The sequence below is a fragment of the Ptiloglossa arizonensis genome, chromosome 6 (genome assembly GCF_051014685.1).
Source record: "Ptiloglossa arizonensis isolate GNS036 chromosome 6, iyPtiAriz1_principal, whole genome shotgun sequence".
Taxonomy (NCBI): domain Eukaryota; kingdom Metazoa; phylum Arthropoda; class Insecta; order Hymenoptera; family Colletidae; genus Ptiloglossa; species Ptiloglossa arizonensis.
Genome location: NC_135053.1, coordinates 12,468,211 through 12,482,233, shown reverse-complemented (window position 1 = coordinate 12,482,233; position 14,023 = coordinate 12,468,211). Strand labels below are relative to the sequence as shown.

Below are 14,023 nucleotides of genomic sequence, written 5' to 3'. Positions count from 1 at the left end.
TAACAGCGGCACTCGAGAAAAGAAGAGACCGAGAAAACGGCGGGCGGTCGCGCGTGCACCGACGCGGCCCACAGTTTCGTTCGTCGTTGATCACGAAACGCGTCGATCGTTGTCGAGCAGACCGAAAACACATGCACACGCCACCACCGGGGTTATCCACGTCTAACCGTGGCTGCCTCTTTCCCTTTTATCCGTAGGCTTGTGCATTCCTGTGGCCACCACGGCTACCGGGTGGGCACGGTTTACCCTACGCTCGACCAGGAACAACCCCCGAAAATCAGCCCCTGAACGAACAAAGAGTGTCTAGTGTCTAGACGGCTGGATATTACCGGCGACGACGACGACGACGCCGTGCACCGACCGTGTTTCGCATTTTCTTTGTTTCTTTCGGCCGCTCGATACCTCGTGCCGTATTTTTAACGGATCCACCCCGCTCCGACAATAATAATACGCCTCGCGCGCGTTGTGTCGTACTCTCGTCGAGAACGTTGTTTTCGCGTCGCATCCCACCGAACTCGTTTCAGGTACGCGCGACTCGCTCGTTTCTAACGTATCGCGGGGAGAACACCGGAGTCCACGGGGTAGGGGGCGACTCGCGAGTCGTGTCGGTTTGGAGTTCGAACGGGCGTTTCGCTCGTGTTTCGCGAGGCCCGTGATCGCCGATGGGACTTTGGAACGCTTCGAATCGGAATTTTACATCGAACGGTGAAAACTACGATCGTTTCGAACACGATTCGATGTACGAAACTTTTGAAAGTTGATCCATCTTGAAAGTCTCGATCGTTAAAAAAGTCTCGATGAATTTCAACGAGTTTCGGTACGTCTCGAAAGCGGATGATTCGTTAAATTTTGAAAACTTAACGAGAATTCGATACCTTGCGAGTATTTTCATCATCTTTATGCAAGTAGTATCATTGACGCAGAATGCCAAAGAAAATATGAGAAATTTGAAATTGCGAACACCGAATACATCGGTTTACGTTATTCGTTTTTACAACTCGTGTACGTATTACGAATCACGAACGTCGATATCTCGAAAATAGAAAAAAAATAATAATAACGTAGAAGAGGCTTCTCGACGATTCGGAGCGAATTTGTAAAAATAAGTTTATTGCTTATTCGTATTGTTTAAAGTTAAGTAAGTAACACGAAGTGCCAACACAGACTGTCGAGCAAAAGATGAACCGGGCCAACTGTGCCATCGAATTATTCTTTCGGCGAGCTTATCTTTTGTTTGTACGTATCACATTTTAAAAAGTGAGCCGCGTGGCGCGTATAGTCCACCATTGAAACATCCTTCGAACAGCCTCTGGAGCTGAAAGTATCTGTACCCCGATATCTGTATAGAAAATCGAACAAATTTGAAAATTATTTAACCCTCTGGCCACAGCAGTCCCAAGTTCCGTGCTGGAGTCACGTTTGACTCGCACCGATATTTTACTAATTATATTTACGGTCGTGCGAGTCCTTTATTTCTATACTTTTCATTGTGCATTTATGGCAGTACAGTGCGAAATAGATCGTTATTTGATTATTCGCGACTGACGTACGCATAATTCTGTCACTGTGTGCGTTATTGTTCTCAGGACGAAAAGTTCGACCGACAAAGCCAGTGATTCTGACACAACAAACGAAAGGTTAACAGAAGGTTACGTTAATAGACATCGAGGCTCGTTGCAACATTAGAAAGACAATACGACCAAGTGTCTCCATCTAGTAAAATCAACGAAATTAATTCTGTGTTATCTCTGTCCAAGTCGGAATTGCTTTTCCTTTGTATTCAAATAGTTACGTAAATTATACGTTACTATTAAATTCACAAATGAAACGTCGTACAGTAGAACAGATGTACAGGATCAAATTCGACGAATTTTACCACTTTATAGAAAATGATAATCTATTCGATGAAAATACTAAAATGACAGGAAATATTTTTTCACCGTGTGCTTGAAACAATACGAAAAAAGGGTTCTTGTTTTCGTTCGGTAAACATTTCGGTAAAACAGACCTGTTTTGCACTTCAAAAATGAATAATTCCGCGAAATTAAATATTATTCTTACAGGCGTCGTGCGTGCCGTGCGACAAAAAAACAAACTCGTTTCAATTTCAAACAATGCGATCGACAGATACGACGTGTTGTCAAGTTGGACACTACCACTGTCCTTCGTTTGTTTATTGTCGTGTTGATCTATCGGTTGGACGATAACGATTTTGTCGCTGGTGCAACATTCGGTTAATGATGTCACAGTACTCTTAATTCAAATTGCGGATATCCGAATTCTTTCACGAAAAATTCGTATATCAGTCGATATACACAGTTACATATTTAAAGAAAGATCATTTTACAATTACTTTTATTCACGGTACTTACAAATGTACACATCCGTTTGTTCCTTTCCTCTGTTTATTATCCGAATTATTCGGATACTTTTAAGCATCCATGTTATTACGAATATTCAAATATTTGTATAATTGGGATAATTAAATAATTCATTCCCTTCGAGGGACTGTTTAGTTTGGAGATAGAAGAAGATTACTTTTTTCATGCTTTCTTCGAGATTCTAGAAAATATGTTAATAAAACACTTGAAAAATTCTCTCCTTTGTAATTCTTTTACTAATATGTAAACATAAACAGATTTTATTTCTCAAGATTGCTGCGGCAGTGTTTCTCGAAACAACACGAACAGTTGGACTCGAAGATTTCAGGAAGTTATAAACAATCGAGGATATCAAACTCGTACCAAGCGTACGAGTATACATATTATTATTTCAAATTTTATTTCTTGCGAATTCATTTTCGTCAACGTATTTTCCGCGAATGTTTGACACAAACAAACTTTCTGTTTTGTAGTTACTAAACATCTTGAATAGTTCTTCGTTAAATATATATACATATTTTGTTAGATACTGTTAATCGGTATCCGATCATTATTTACTCAATTCGATTCGAATTCTCTATTTGGTGGTTAAAAATTTATTTTTTTTTGTTGCCGCCATATTTCTCGCGGCGAGTGTATCCGCTATAAACCGAAACTTCAGCTCCATTTTCCAAGCTTGTTGACGTAACAATATCTCGGGAGCCAGTACACCGATTGACTTGATACGAGAATTTGATTCGCATGTAAAGTATAATAGATGTCTCTCTATCGACCGAGTGAAAATCAACTCTATCCGTAAAATGTCTTTCCGTTGTTTGCAGAAGCCACAAAATTAAAAAAAAAAGTATCAAAGCTCCTCGAATGACGTTTTTTTCCCCCATTTGTTGGTTATTTTAAGAATTCTACGAATATACCCGATTATAAATAGATAAAAAATAATGGTAGTTTTTCGAAATTTTGAAAACGCTCGACTACTCGATCAGTTTGTCTCATCTCTCGAGTACGCTATTATTCGGGAATATACGTCGTCTGGAACTTTATGCGTTTTCTCGACTCTCGGTCGCAGTGGTCAGCAACCCTTTGTCCGCGAGCAACTGGTTGCTTGCAGCAATGAACGTAGTCGCTCGTATTAACTTAAAGTGGCAGAAAGAAGAATTGAGTTTATCGTCCAATTTATTTCATTTCCTTTCGCGGACTTTGATATTGAATATCCAGCCGCATTGAACAACACTTTCAAGAAGACGGCCCTCGAAAACGAAGTTGACATCTCGTACGTGGGATCTCGCGTTCGGGAGGGGCATTGTTGCGTGAACCGAACGTTCCGGAAACAAGTGGCTTTCTTGGCGTAATTTTCAACTACGAAAATATTGTAAAACAAATATTGCATCAGGCTTACGTGTGACTATCTCGACAATTGCATAAGAAGAGGGATATACTGTTCTCTCGGTTCTAAGAAACCTTGTCACTTCACGACGACAAGAAAACATGTTTTTGTTATCCGTCGCTCGCGTTCACTCGTATACAGCGATTGTAAGATTTCAATAAGTAGCTCGCCGAAAATTATGCAATTTAAAACGATGTATGTTTTCTTACGAGAACATCCGGTAACACTGCAAGTACGACCATTACTCGTTCACTTCAAACGTAAATGATCGAGGAATAATTTCTCGTTCGAACGACAGAGCAAAGATATTAAAAGCTGTTAAAGTAGATCGAAAGAATTAACAACGAATTGTTGCTCCGATTAATTCTTACGCCCAATCGTTCGTGATTGTCAGCTGTTTGTTTGAAATTATTATCGTCCAACGACGCGCTAAATAAACGGGGTTTTTCGAGGTATTTTTATTCCCACAATTAAAGAAACTCGTTTAAACCGGATGGAGCATAGTTGTCGCTACTGGTAAGAATAAATAACCTAACGTGCAAACGGAAAGTTTGCCTCGAAATAAATAGGGGAAGGTTCAACGATAACGATCAAACTTACCTGTTCCGTCATCGGACAATTAAGGACAAGTTAAAAAACAAAAAAAAAAAAAACAAAACAGAAGGTTCGTACGTAATATACAGGAGTGATTGAGCGACGTAGAAGAATGCATCGTTCACCGAATGCATCGTGCGTAATCGTTCAACGAAGATTGGCCGCAATGCATCTAATGCGAAGGTTGTGCAGACGTACGGTGCACGAAGCAGAAAAATATTGCGAGGGTTAATGCGAAGAGATCGACTCGACAAAGGAAGCTAACAACGAACATCTTTGTCGTTCGTTCGAAATAGAGATTCAGTCGTTCCGTAGGTGTTCATCGGTGCTTGGAAACAGCTGGAAGCGAGTGCATCGCACGTAGGTTACCTCTCACCACCTTATCAGCACCGTTGTATAGCGCGCACGCAGCGCAACCCAATGATAGTAGAACGATGTCGACGACCCGGTGTATCAACACAGACCTACCTGACGCCAGCTTCTAGATACAGACGTGTCCATCTATGTGCACACGCACACGCACGCACACACCTAAACACGCGTATAACACACACGTGCGCGCGCGCGATTTTCTACACAACCGTACACAGAGCGGACCGAGAGAACCCTTGTCCCATTCAACAAGATCCGACCTCTCAATCGATATCTTTATTCAATGGTGGGGTTCGCGTATCGGAATATTTTATCGGATATCTGCTCGCAAACTGCTACGAATCCATTTTGTCGTTTTCCTTGCGTCGCTCGAGCCCGTACATTTTCTTTATCTTCTCGACGATACGATGCCGTTATCTTTGCGTCGAATGCAAATGTTGTTACGCTCGAATCACGAATTCGAACGCGAGTGTATCGAAACGTATCGAAAAATCGCTGCCCCGTCTCGCTTCACCGTTGATTGAAAATTAATCGGGTGAATTTCCAGCGGATGAAAATGCGCGTTGAAAAGATACACAATCGCGGGAAGGGGTATTTTTTTTTTTTCGTTCGCGTTGTATTCGAGTAACCCGTCCAATCGTTGTAATTATAATTTTTTTTCAAGCGAGCGATACAGCGGAATACACATTCTGTGAAAACAAACAGTGCCGTGGAGATTTTAGATAAAGCGAATATGTTGCATAAACAGCATCGGTGTTCAACACGCTGCGAGCACGTTTTTGAGGATAGCTCGATGCATGATCCCGAAATAACCGAGGTCTGTATCGAAAGGAGTTAAAAATGAAGAGTACAATCGTCGATTGGAAGTTTACGTTGGTTGCAGTGCTCGAGTTTCCTTTTTTCCGAGACGTTGTTTATCTTGTTTCGTGTTCACGATACTGGGACTTCGGAGAATGCTCGATAGAACGGATATTTTTCAAACGGATGGAATATTCGAAACAACGTGCGAACAAAATTTAAACATTTTACGCTAAAAAAATTCGTTTCGCTCCGAGTCGTACTTCGCACGGTTATCAAATTTTGATGTACACGTACAAATCTATGTACTCGCGTTATCAGTAGGATATATTGACGTTTGCTCTAAAAATTACAGTGATTCCCATTTTCGAGAATCTCGCTAGAACCGAGGTCGAACCTCGTATGTATCGAGGATAGAGCGAGACAGAGTATCAGCGAGCGAGCCTCGCATTACATGCGAGTTTTCTTTAGTTTTCAAAAATATACCTTACTATGAATATATTTACTATAGATACTTATGAAATAATAGAGTGTAAATATATTTGTAGTAAATATATTTACTATAAATACTGATGAAATAATCACGTTCTTACATGTTCGTTGTACGAGTAACGTATCAACGTCGAAGATTCTATTTTTCGATTATCGAAATTAGTGCAAATAAGACCGTGTTTGGATTTATTTTCATCGAGAAAACTTCAACAATTCGTTGACAAACCTTTCGCGAAGGTACGACGAGGAATATACGAATTTTCTTTTCTTCGAAGGATCTTGTTTTCGTCTTGAAGCATCGATCCGCGAGAAACAAATATTGGGGACATGATTTCGTCACTTGAAAGCAGTACTCCACAATCGGAAAGTAGAATTAACGATTAACGCGAAACAAAATGGAACAAAATGTCATTTTCATAGCTGCGTACAGTCGCATATGCTGCGTATTGCGCACCAATACGTGCTAATTTACAGTCCAGTTCTGTAACAGAATAGCACGGCTATGAACAAAAGCACCCTTGATCCTGAGCAACATCAGTCGATTGTTTCGAATCGCTGTTGTTATCCAAGAGAATACGCAATCGAGTGACGCGCTTCGTCCGTGAATACAACTCGATGACACATGTTGGTTTCGATTAAATATCATCATTCGTCGTCGAATTATATTATACATAATAGAAATACGCTTTCGTCGAATCGGTCGTATCAACAGTGCGCTACTCGATAGTAGAATCATTTATTCCAAAAGATATTCACGGAATGCTCGCACCGATGTGAAAACAACGTTTGTAGATTTAATTCGGTATGTTTATTTTTGTTATTTTTGCATTTTGTAACAGTTTGTGGTTTCAAGTGTAAAGGAAACATTTAGGTCGAGATTCGAAGAATTGACAAAGTTAGGAATTCGAGGAAAACGATCCGCTTTTCTCGAATTTATACTTTTCAAGGTTACGAAAGTGATATCGAGTCTGAGAAAGTTTCCGGCTTGAAATCTTAACAAAAAACATGTCCCAATAGTCGCGACAAAATTCAAATCGAATAGTGTCTTGTTTACAAATTCCCGTGGAAATCCCCTGTCTCGGTACAGCCAAACGTGAAACTAGAAATACGATGCGAAACATTAAGCGTACAGTATAAATTCGATGAAATTTCTCGCGAGACTAGGACGAGTACATTTCACATACGAATCCAATTATTCGCGCGTCGCTACATGCGTGTATGACGGTGTTAATACAACAACAACAATAACAAACGAATATGTTTGCATAAAATATTCATTGAATTGATCAACGGAGTCGAATATATATGCATGGAAATCGTTTCCCGGTTGCACGAGACTTTTTCAGTCTCTTCGAGCATACGACGAATTATTTTCACCTCGGATGATGTATCGCGGTTCTTTGCACGAAAGTTTTCAGAACGACGTCGAACGCGCAATAGTACAAATCGTATACAACGTCGAGAAGAGAAGTTCGAACAAGTGTAACAGATTTTCTCGGAGTAACGTTTAACGTGAACGCGGCCGGCTCTCGGAGCGGTTAACTCCTTGCACCACGATTAAAGTTTCGACAACGCGCGTTATAATCAACAGCACGATCGGTTACAACTCTCACTGTCCTCGTGAAACGCTAAATGTTCTTTACGAAGACGTTACTGGGTTGTTCGACAAGTTTTGTCGTTTTTTTCATTGTAAAAAAATACTACGACACTTCAACTTTGAACGATTTTTAAATATACGAACGAATCGACAGGTCTACGTGAAACTTCATCAGACAGTAGTACTATCTTTGGAAAAATAAAACGACGAATCTAATAGCTCCATTTCTTATCGAACGATAAAACTTATCGAGCAACTTATTCTGTAAGAGTTTCTTTCTAATATTTTCCAGAAAATATATTCACGTGGACAAGACTCACCTACGGTTTTTATGTTTGGCCCGGTTTCCTTACCACGAGTCTTGCACGATACTGTAGACGAAGTGGTTAATCGGGATAAAAATTTTCGCGTTTTTGTTTCGTTTGTGCAACACGAAGACGAACCATCAACCATATAGGCTTCGTTCGGCGTCGCGACGGTATCGGTATCAGGATTTTTCACTCGACAACGAGACCACGATACACGCAACTCGTGTTATATTCGTGTTGTACTTTATCGAGGGCGGTGCGTATCATTTATTTACGTTATCAATCAATCGAGTGTCATCACGGTTTTCCGTGTCGCGTGCGTGCTCCTCGTTGGTCCGTTATACCGAAAGCATTATAGTTTCCCTTTACAACCTTGCTCGTGTTCGCTGAAATATTTATAAACAAAGAAGAAAAAAAAAAAAGAAAAAAGTAGGAACGACGGAAAAATTGCTTTCGATATAATAGTACACGACTCGTTGAACGTGATAACGTTGTAACAATGTCCTTTGTTACGTTTCAGGAAAAGTAAAAAACATGAAGGATGATGTGGACGAGGATGACGCTAACGCGTCGTCATCGACTTCTGCGCCGGAAACGACGGTCTCATGCGGGTAAGGTTTCATATATTTGTTTTTTTTTTTTATTTAAATAATAATTCATAGGATAGAAGTGAATAAAAAAAGAACTAAAGTACGATTGAATTTAATTATTGCGCGTTGTAAACACGTATACGCAATTCGCGTGTAGCAGCTAATTAGCATCGGGAGCCTTAATTCTTATGTAAAACACACGCTGTACCAGTGAAGTAATCACCAGAGTTATCCGGGTACTCGAATTCGGTTGTACATGTTGTTCTTATTATTATTTATCGGTATCTGCGTTTCACGTGTCGTGAAAAACAGATTGTTTTCAATCGATCCGAGTGGAACGTTAACGTCGGAGTATATTCGTCGATAATTTTTAATAAAAACACCAAGGTCGGCCATGATTCTACGATCTTGCAACGATGCTAAATCAAAGGCTTCCAGTGGAGGTTCGTAATTATGGTCAAGGATAGACACGGGCTGACCTACTCTGCGAACCGCTACCCTCAGAAACTTCTACGTCTTCTATTGTGTTTCCACCGAGAGTTCAATATATTTCGATGCAGAGGGAGACCGAATAGATGACGCATATTCCGAACGAGGTCTTACCAATGGGAGATATCGATAAATATAAAGTATACATTTCGCTAAAAATAAGAAGCATATAAATAAATCGAATAGAGGGACATACTTCGATGGAGTAATAAAACCATTGGAATTTTCACGAACATTGTTCATTGTATTCTAATGACGGTTTCGAAAATCGAGTCAATGCGTTAAACGCGTATATCAAGGTCTTCTCGTTTTCTTATCGCAGGGAGCGTGTTGTTCAATTTCGTCCAGTTGCTCGTTCGAGCGCGCGCTTTGTTTCGCGTTTTTCCAGCGCTCGATCGGCCCTGGAGAACGTTAGAGAAGATCCGTCCCGTATACGCTCGATCGCGAACATACTCGAATTCTCGCGCGTAAACCAACGAGAGGAGCGCGCACGCACCGAAAATTCGTTTCTTATCGCGCGAGTTGGAAGCAGCCTCACACCAAGGGATCCGCCTAAAAATGTGTTGTTATCATGCTGCGCAGTCCGAGCGCGGATAGCATTGGAAGAAGGCGAGGGGGAGCGACGATTGGTCGTCTCAACGGGAGGGGTAAACGCTGATTGTCGCGAATAGTGGGGGTAGCGCTCCACCGGCAGTTCGTATCCGACTGTCGTGCGTGTCGTGTCTCGTCGATCGTTGCGCGCTGCCCTTCTCGGCGATTGTTTTCCTTCACGCTGTACGGAATTGAAAGACACCGGACGATTCACCGATCTGTACGCGCAGGTATCGTGCGTACGCGAACCTATAGAAACGCGAAACCGTGTGTAACGTTACCCGCGTTTCGTACGCGCACCGCGATCGAGAACGTCCAACCGTAACAAAGTGAACACTGTGAAGTGCCGTAACCGCTACCGGTTACACGGGGGAATTCCGTGCTGTTTTTAAACCGCGGCGAAACTGGAACGTGTTGTTCGTCGTATAAATAGAGGAGAGTAATCTCGGAACGGGGTACGAAGTCGACGTTTAATCGGACCGATAGTTGGCGCGTGTCGCGCGAGTAGCATCGCGCGAGACCCGACCGAAACTAACGACTCGTATCTCCGGAATGCATAGTCGATGGGTATACTCTCCGTTCTAAGAGACATTTGGGACAGTGTGTCAAGGCCAAAGATTCCTCGACACTAACACCGACCGGCTCGGATCCCGCTTTTCGAGTTTCGCGCACGATGTAACGGAAACGAGGAGGAGGTGCAATCAACATCGACCGTGTGCATCCCGAGCCGTGTTTCGTCGATCCTATTGATCGTAAAACACAAGGGGAGGGGGAGGGCGCGTCGATCGATGCCCTCTCGCGATCCCTGCGTTTCGCGCGCGGATTTCCTGCTGCGCCGGGATCTGGAACACGGTGTCAAGGTCGGGAATCCGTCGAGGAATTTACAGTCTCGCTGAACGGAACGCGCGGCGGCGGCGGTGGCGGTGGCGGTGGCGGTGGCGGTGGCGGTGGCGGTGGCGGCGGCGACGTATATCTCGTCGTGTACGACGTATTTACGTACGTACTGCCGCACACGTAACGTATCCCGACCCAGGGAGATCGGTGTGTTTCGTGGAATCGACGACGCGCTGCTAGCGTGCCGAATCAAACGTGTTCGAAGCGTTCCGCGCGCAAGAACCCGAGACCATCTTCGGCGCGGTACGAGAGAGAATGTGATTCTCGCGTGACCTGTACCGCTTAAATCAAGCCACGCGCGTGACTTTTCTCCGAAGTTTTTCCCGTCGTTACGCGGGAAGCTACGTCGTACCGGGTTGGATCATCTCGGTGGGCGTGAAACTTTCGACGCTCGGTCGTATCGGTTTGGGAAAGACGGTTACCAACCACGCCGAGTGAGAAACGTTCTCTCGTTTCTTCTGCTGTTTCGATCTTTCTCTCTCTCTCTTTCTTCTTCTATCTCTGTCACTTTTTCTCCGGTCGTTGTCGGCACCCCGGTTTTGCCGAATGTTTGCTCGTGTCGTTCGGCGTAGAGATAGAGACGTTTTTATCTGCGCGCGGAGAAACGAGCGATCGAACGGGCAAGATTAACCGGCGACCTGGCTAATTTTAATTCGCGCAACAAACAAGACCGCGAAGTTGTCGCGCGATAACGGATAGACATTAACGGGCCACGACGTCAAACGGCCGACTGTCGCTGTTCCGCGCGGTTCTCCAATATGGCGAACGACGCCGAGGACGAGTCTCGCGCTTGGTGCGTTTCGCCGTCGCTCTGAACTGATATTGTTCGCGCGTCGGTTCTCGCTCGCGCGTCCACCGTCTCGCGGTACACGCGCCGATCGTCGACGAACACGACGCTGGAGATACAGACGAGGAGTCGGCCATCGCGAAACACACAAAAAAAAAAGACGAAACAATGAATCTTACCACGTACCACGCGGTGATTACCCATTATGACAGCCGACGATGATCTATCATCGAACACGAACTCCATCATCGAAGATCGTAACGAGAAATTTCGACGTACGTGCGCCCGCGGGAACCGGTTCGCGACCTGTTGAAACGTATCGGTGAGTGGCTTCGGCGTACGATTCGAGAAACGAGAAGAAAAGAAGAGAAAGAGGAGAGCGGAAGGGAAAAAAAAAAGGAGAGGAGTGAAAACCGACGACAAAATGTGGATGAAACAACAGGAACAAGTGTATCTGCACCCGCAGCAGCAGACTCTGCATCCCGGGATGATCGGGACGGTCGAACGGCCGCATCATCATCATCATCATCATCATCATCATCGATCCACCACCATGGATTTGCCTGGTCCAAGGTCAGACTCGTTGTTCTATTAAGAGATAAAGGTCGGAGGATGCGTCAAGGTGAACGGATATGCGTGTAATTGGGGTTCGGCTTTAATCGCTCGAGTGTACCCTTGACTGGTGGGGTGAAACGGTTTCGTTACACGGGTGGTGAGGTGGGGTTAATTTGACTACGATCAAAACAGTGGGCGGAATAACGAGTACGGTTCGCTGCTGGAAACTGCCCACACCTTTTCGACTCGCGATCGACGCAACGAGGAAAGGGATGTATCGAGAAGAAAGAAGTGGTTTCTTCTCAGGATCGAAGGGAGGGGGTGGTTGAGGAATGATTTTTTTCGTTTTCTCGAACGCGTTCGAAGTTTTCGGAGTAAAATTCGTTACAACTGGCTCACGGTCGAGCGTCAATATTTCATTATAAGCGTTGCTCGTTACATCAGCGACGAGTGAAATCTAACTTGCGCTGCTTTTTTTAATTCTCAATATCTTGGTAAAAAGATAGATTGAAAAAACAAAAGAGATATTAGAGAGGAGAAGATAATATAAAATTACACACCTACGTAACACGTATAAAGCTCGCGTAAAATTACGATACATCCGACACGGTTAATTTTGTCCGCCATTTTGAAACGATACCGCGTTACGATATTAATTGACGACGTCCACGATCGTCAACGGGTATTTTCGTGAAGTGTTTCGGTGTTTCTGCAACGAAGAAACCGCGTCGTTCACTGTTAAGAAATATCTCCGCGGTCGTGTATCAACCGCTCGTTATAAAATCGAGCAACGGTAGGGAAAATCAAGATCATTATGACATATTGCTCGTTACTTGCTTATCGCTTATCACCCGTTACTTATTTCCGCGCTGGTTACAACCAACTTGGACTTTAACATTAATAGTAAATCGTTTCGACATATTCGATGTCGTTCATCACCATTATAAATTGGAACACGTATACGAGAACTGATAGATCGTCGTTCGATATTATTTGACGAGTTAGATTAATTTTTACCCGCGATCGGATCTCTCGAACGATAACTTGTCATCGAATTGATTCATATTTGTGACTATGCATTTAACTCGATGACCCACACTATTCAAATTCTACCTCGAAACACGCAAAATGGAACCAAGCTTTCTCACGATACAATGAAAACCATCGATCGTGTTTTCAAATTTTCGTAAAAAAAATTACACAACGTACGCTCCCATTGGTCCCATCGCGATACTCTTTCGGGAAAAAATCCGTTATATCCTATCGATCGCTAAAAGCCATCTGTTAGAATACTCGAACAGTTTTCAACGATCGTCCAGGAATCCCCGCGCGCTATTAAAATCGTTGTTTCGGTTTTCAATACAAAACCACGGATCCTCCGACCTAACGAGCGACGGTAGTTCACAGTTGAAACTATCCGTGGACGTGCGATCTAACGAAATATGCGACTCTGTTTACGTCACTGTTGAGTTAACTCGTTATTAAAACGCGAATTGTAAAATCAACGCGAAAATTGACACCGAGCGAATGTAACTTATGACTTTTGGCAACTCGACGTTCCGGACGTTTCGTGCAAACTTCCAGTACGGATTAAGACCAGAGTACACCGGAAAGAGTGCCATGGATGGTATTTAGATAACGATCGGGAATCTTCGAAAGAGATTATTTCGTCGTTGATCGGGATTTCGTATCGTGAACTGGCGATTAACGAGCTATCGCGAGAATGCGTTCGACGAGTCGAAAGAGTAACAGATTTCTTTCGTATCGTAAACATTGCTGTCTAGAATCGTTGTGTGTCGCGGAGACACGGTTGTGGTGTCGATCGGTGAAATCGAATAAAACGATCGAAAAAAAAAAAAAATACAAAACGGTACGGGTAATTTTAATACCGATTCTACCGATCGAGAGATCGACTGCCCTCGTACAGGATACGCGACGTGTGCAATCGTTGGTTCGCGCGCGACGAAACTCGTTTCGGTGTCAAAATCGCAGGGTACGTCGAGTTGGTAACTGGGTTAGCAGTTCGCTGTTAATTTCAACGACGTCGTGTTCGGTATGATATTCGTTTCCGAGAAGCGATCAACATTCGTTTCTCGGCGCTCTGTCTCATTTTATATTTCCTTTTAATCGTATTACGGTCAACGCGACCGGTTTCAAAATTAATGCAAGAAGAGAGAACGGTGCAAGCTAC

General features: G+C 43.3%; 1 protein-coding gene across 5 annotated transcripts in view; it reads left to right on the top strand.

Annotated features, from left to right (window-relative positions):
• Positions 1-14,023, top strand: part of LOC143148066 (uncharacterized) — a 113,682-nt gene that overhangs the window by 18,139 nt on the left and 81,520 nt on the right. For 2 of the 5 annotated variants that reach the window (XM_076313955.1, XM_076313956.1), the window contains exon 2: positions 8,447-8,537. In XM_076313955.1, coding sequence (XP_076170070.1) covers positions 8,461-8,537 — 77 coding nt within the window. In that variant the 5' untranslated portion in view covers positions 8,447-8,460. Of the gene's footprint in view, positions 1-7,500; positions 8,183-8,446; positions 8,538-10,550; positions 11,851-14,023 lie in introns of those variants that run through there. The other 3 variants (XM_076313954.1, XM_076313953.1, XM_076313952.1) reach the window with 3 other exon arrangements.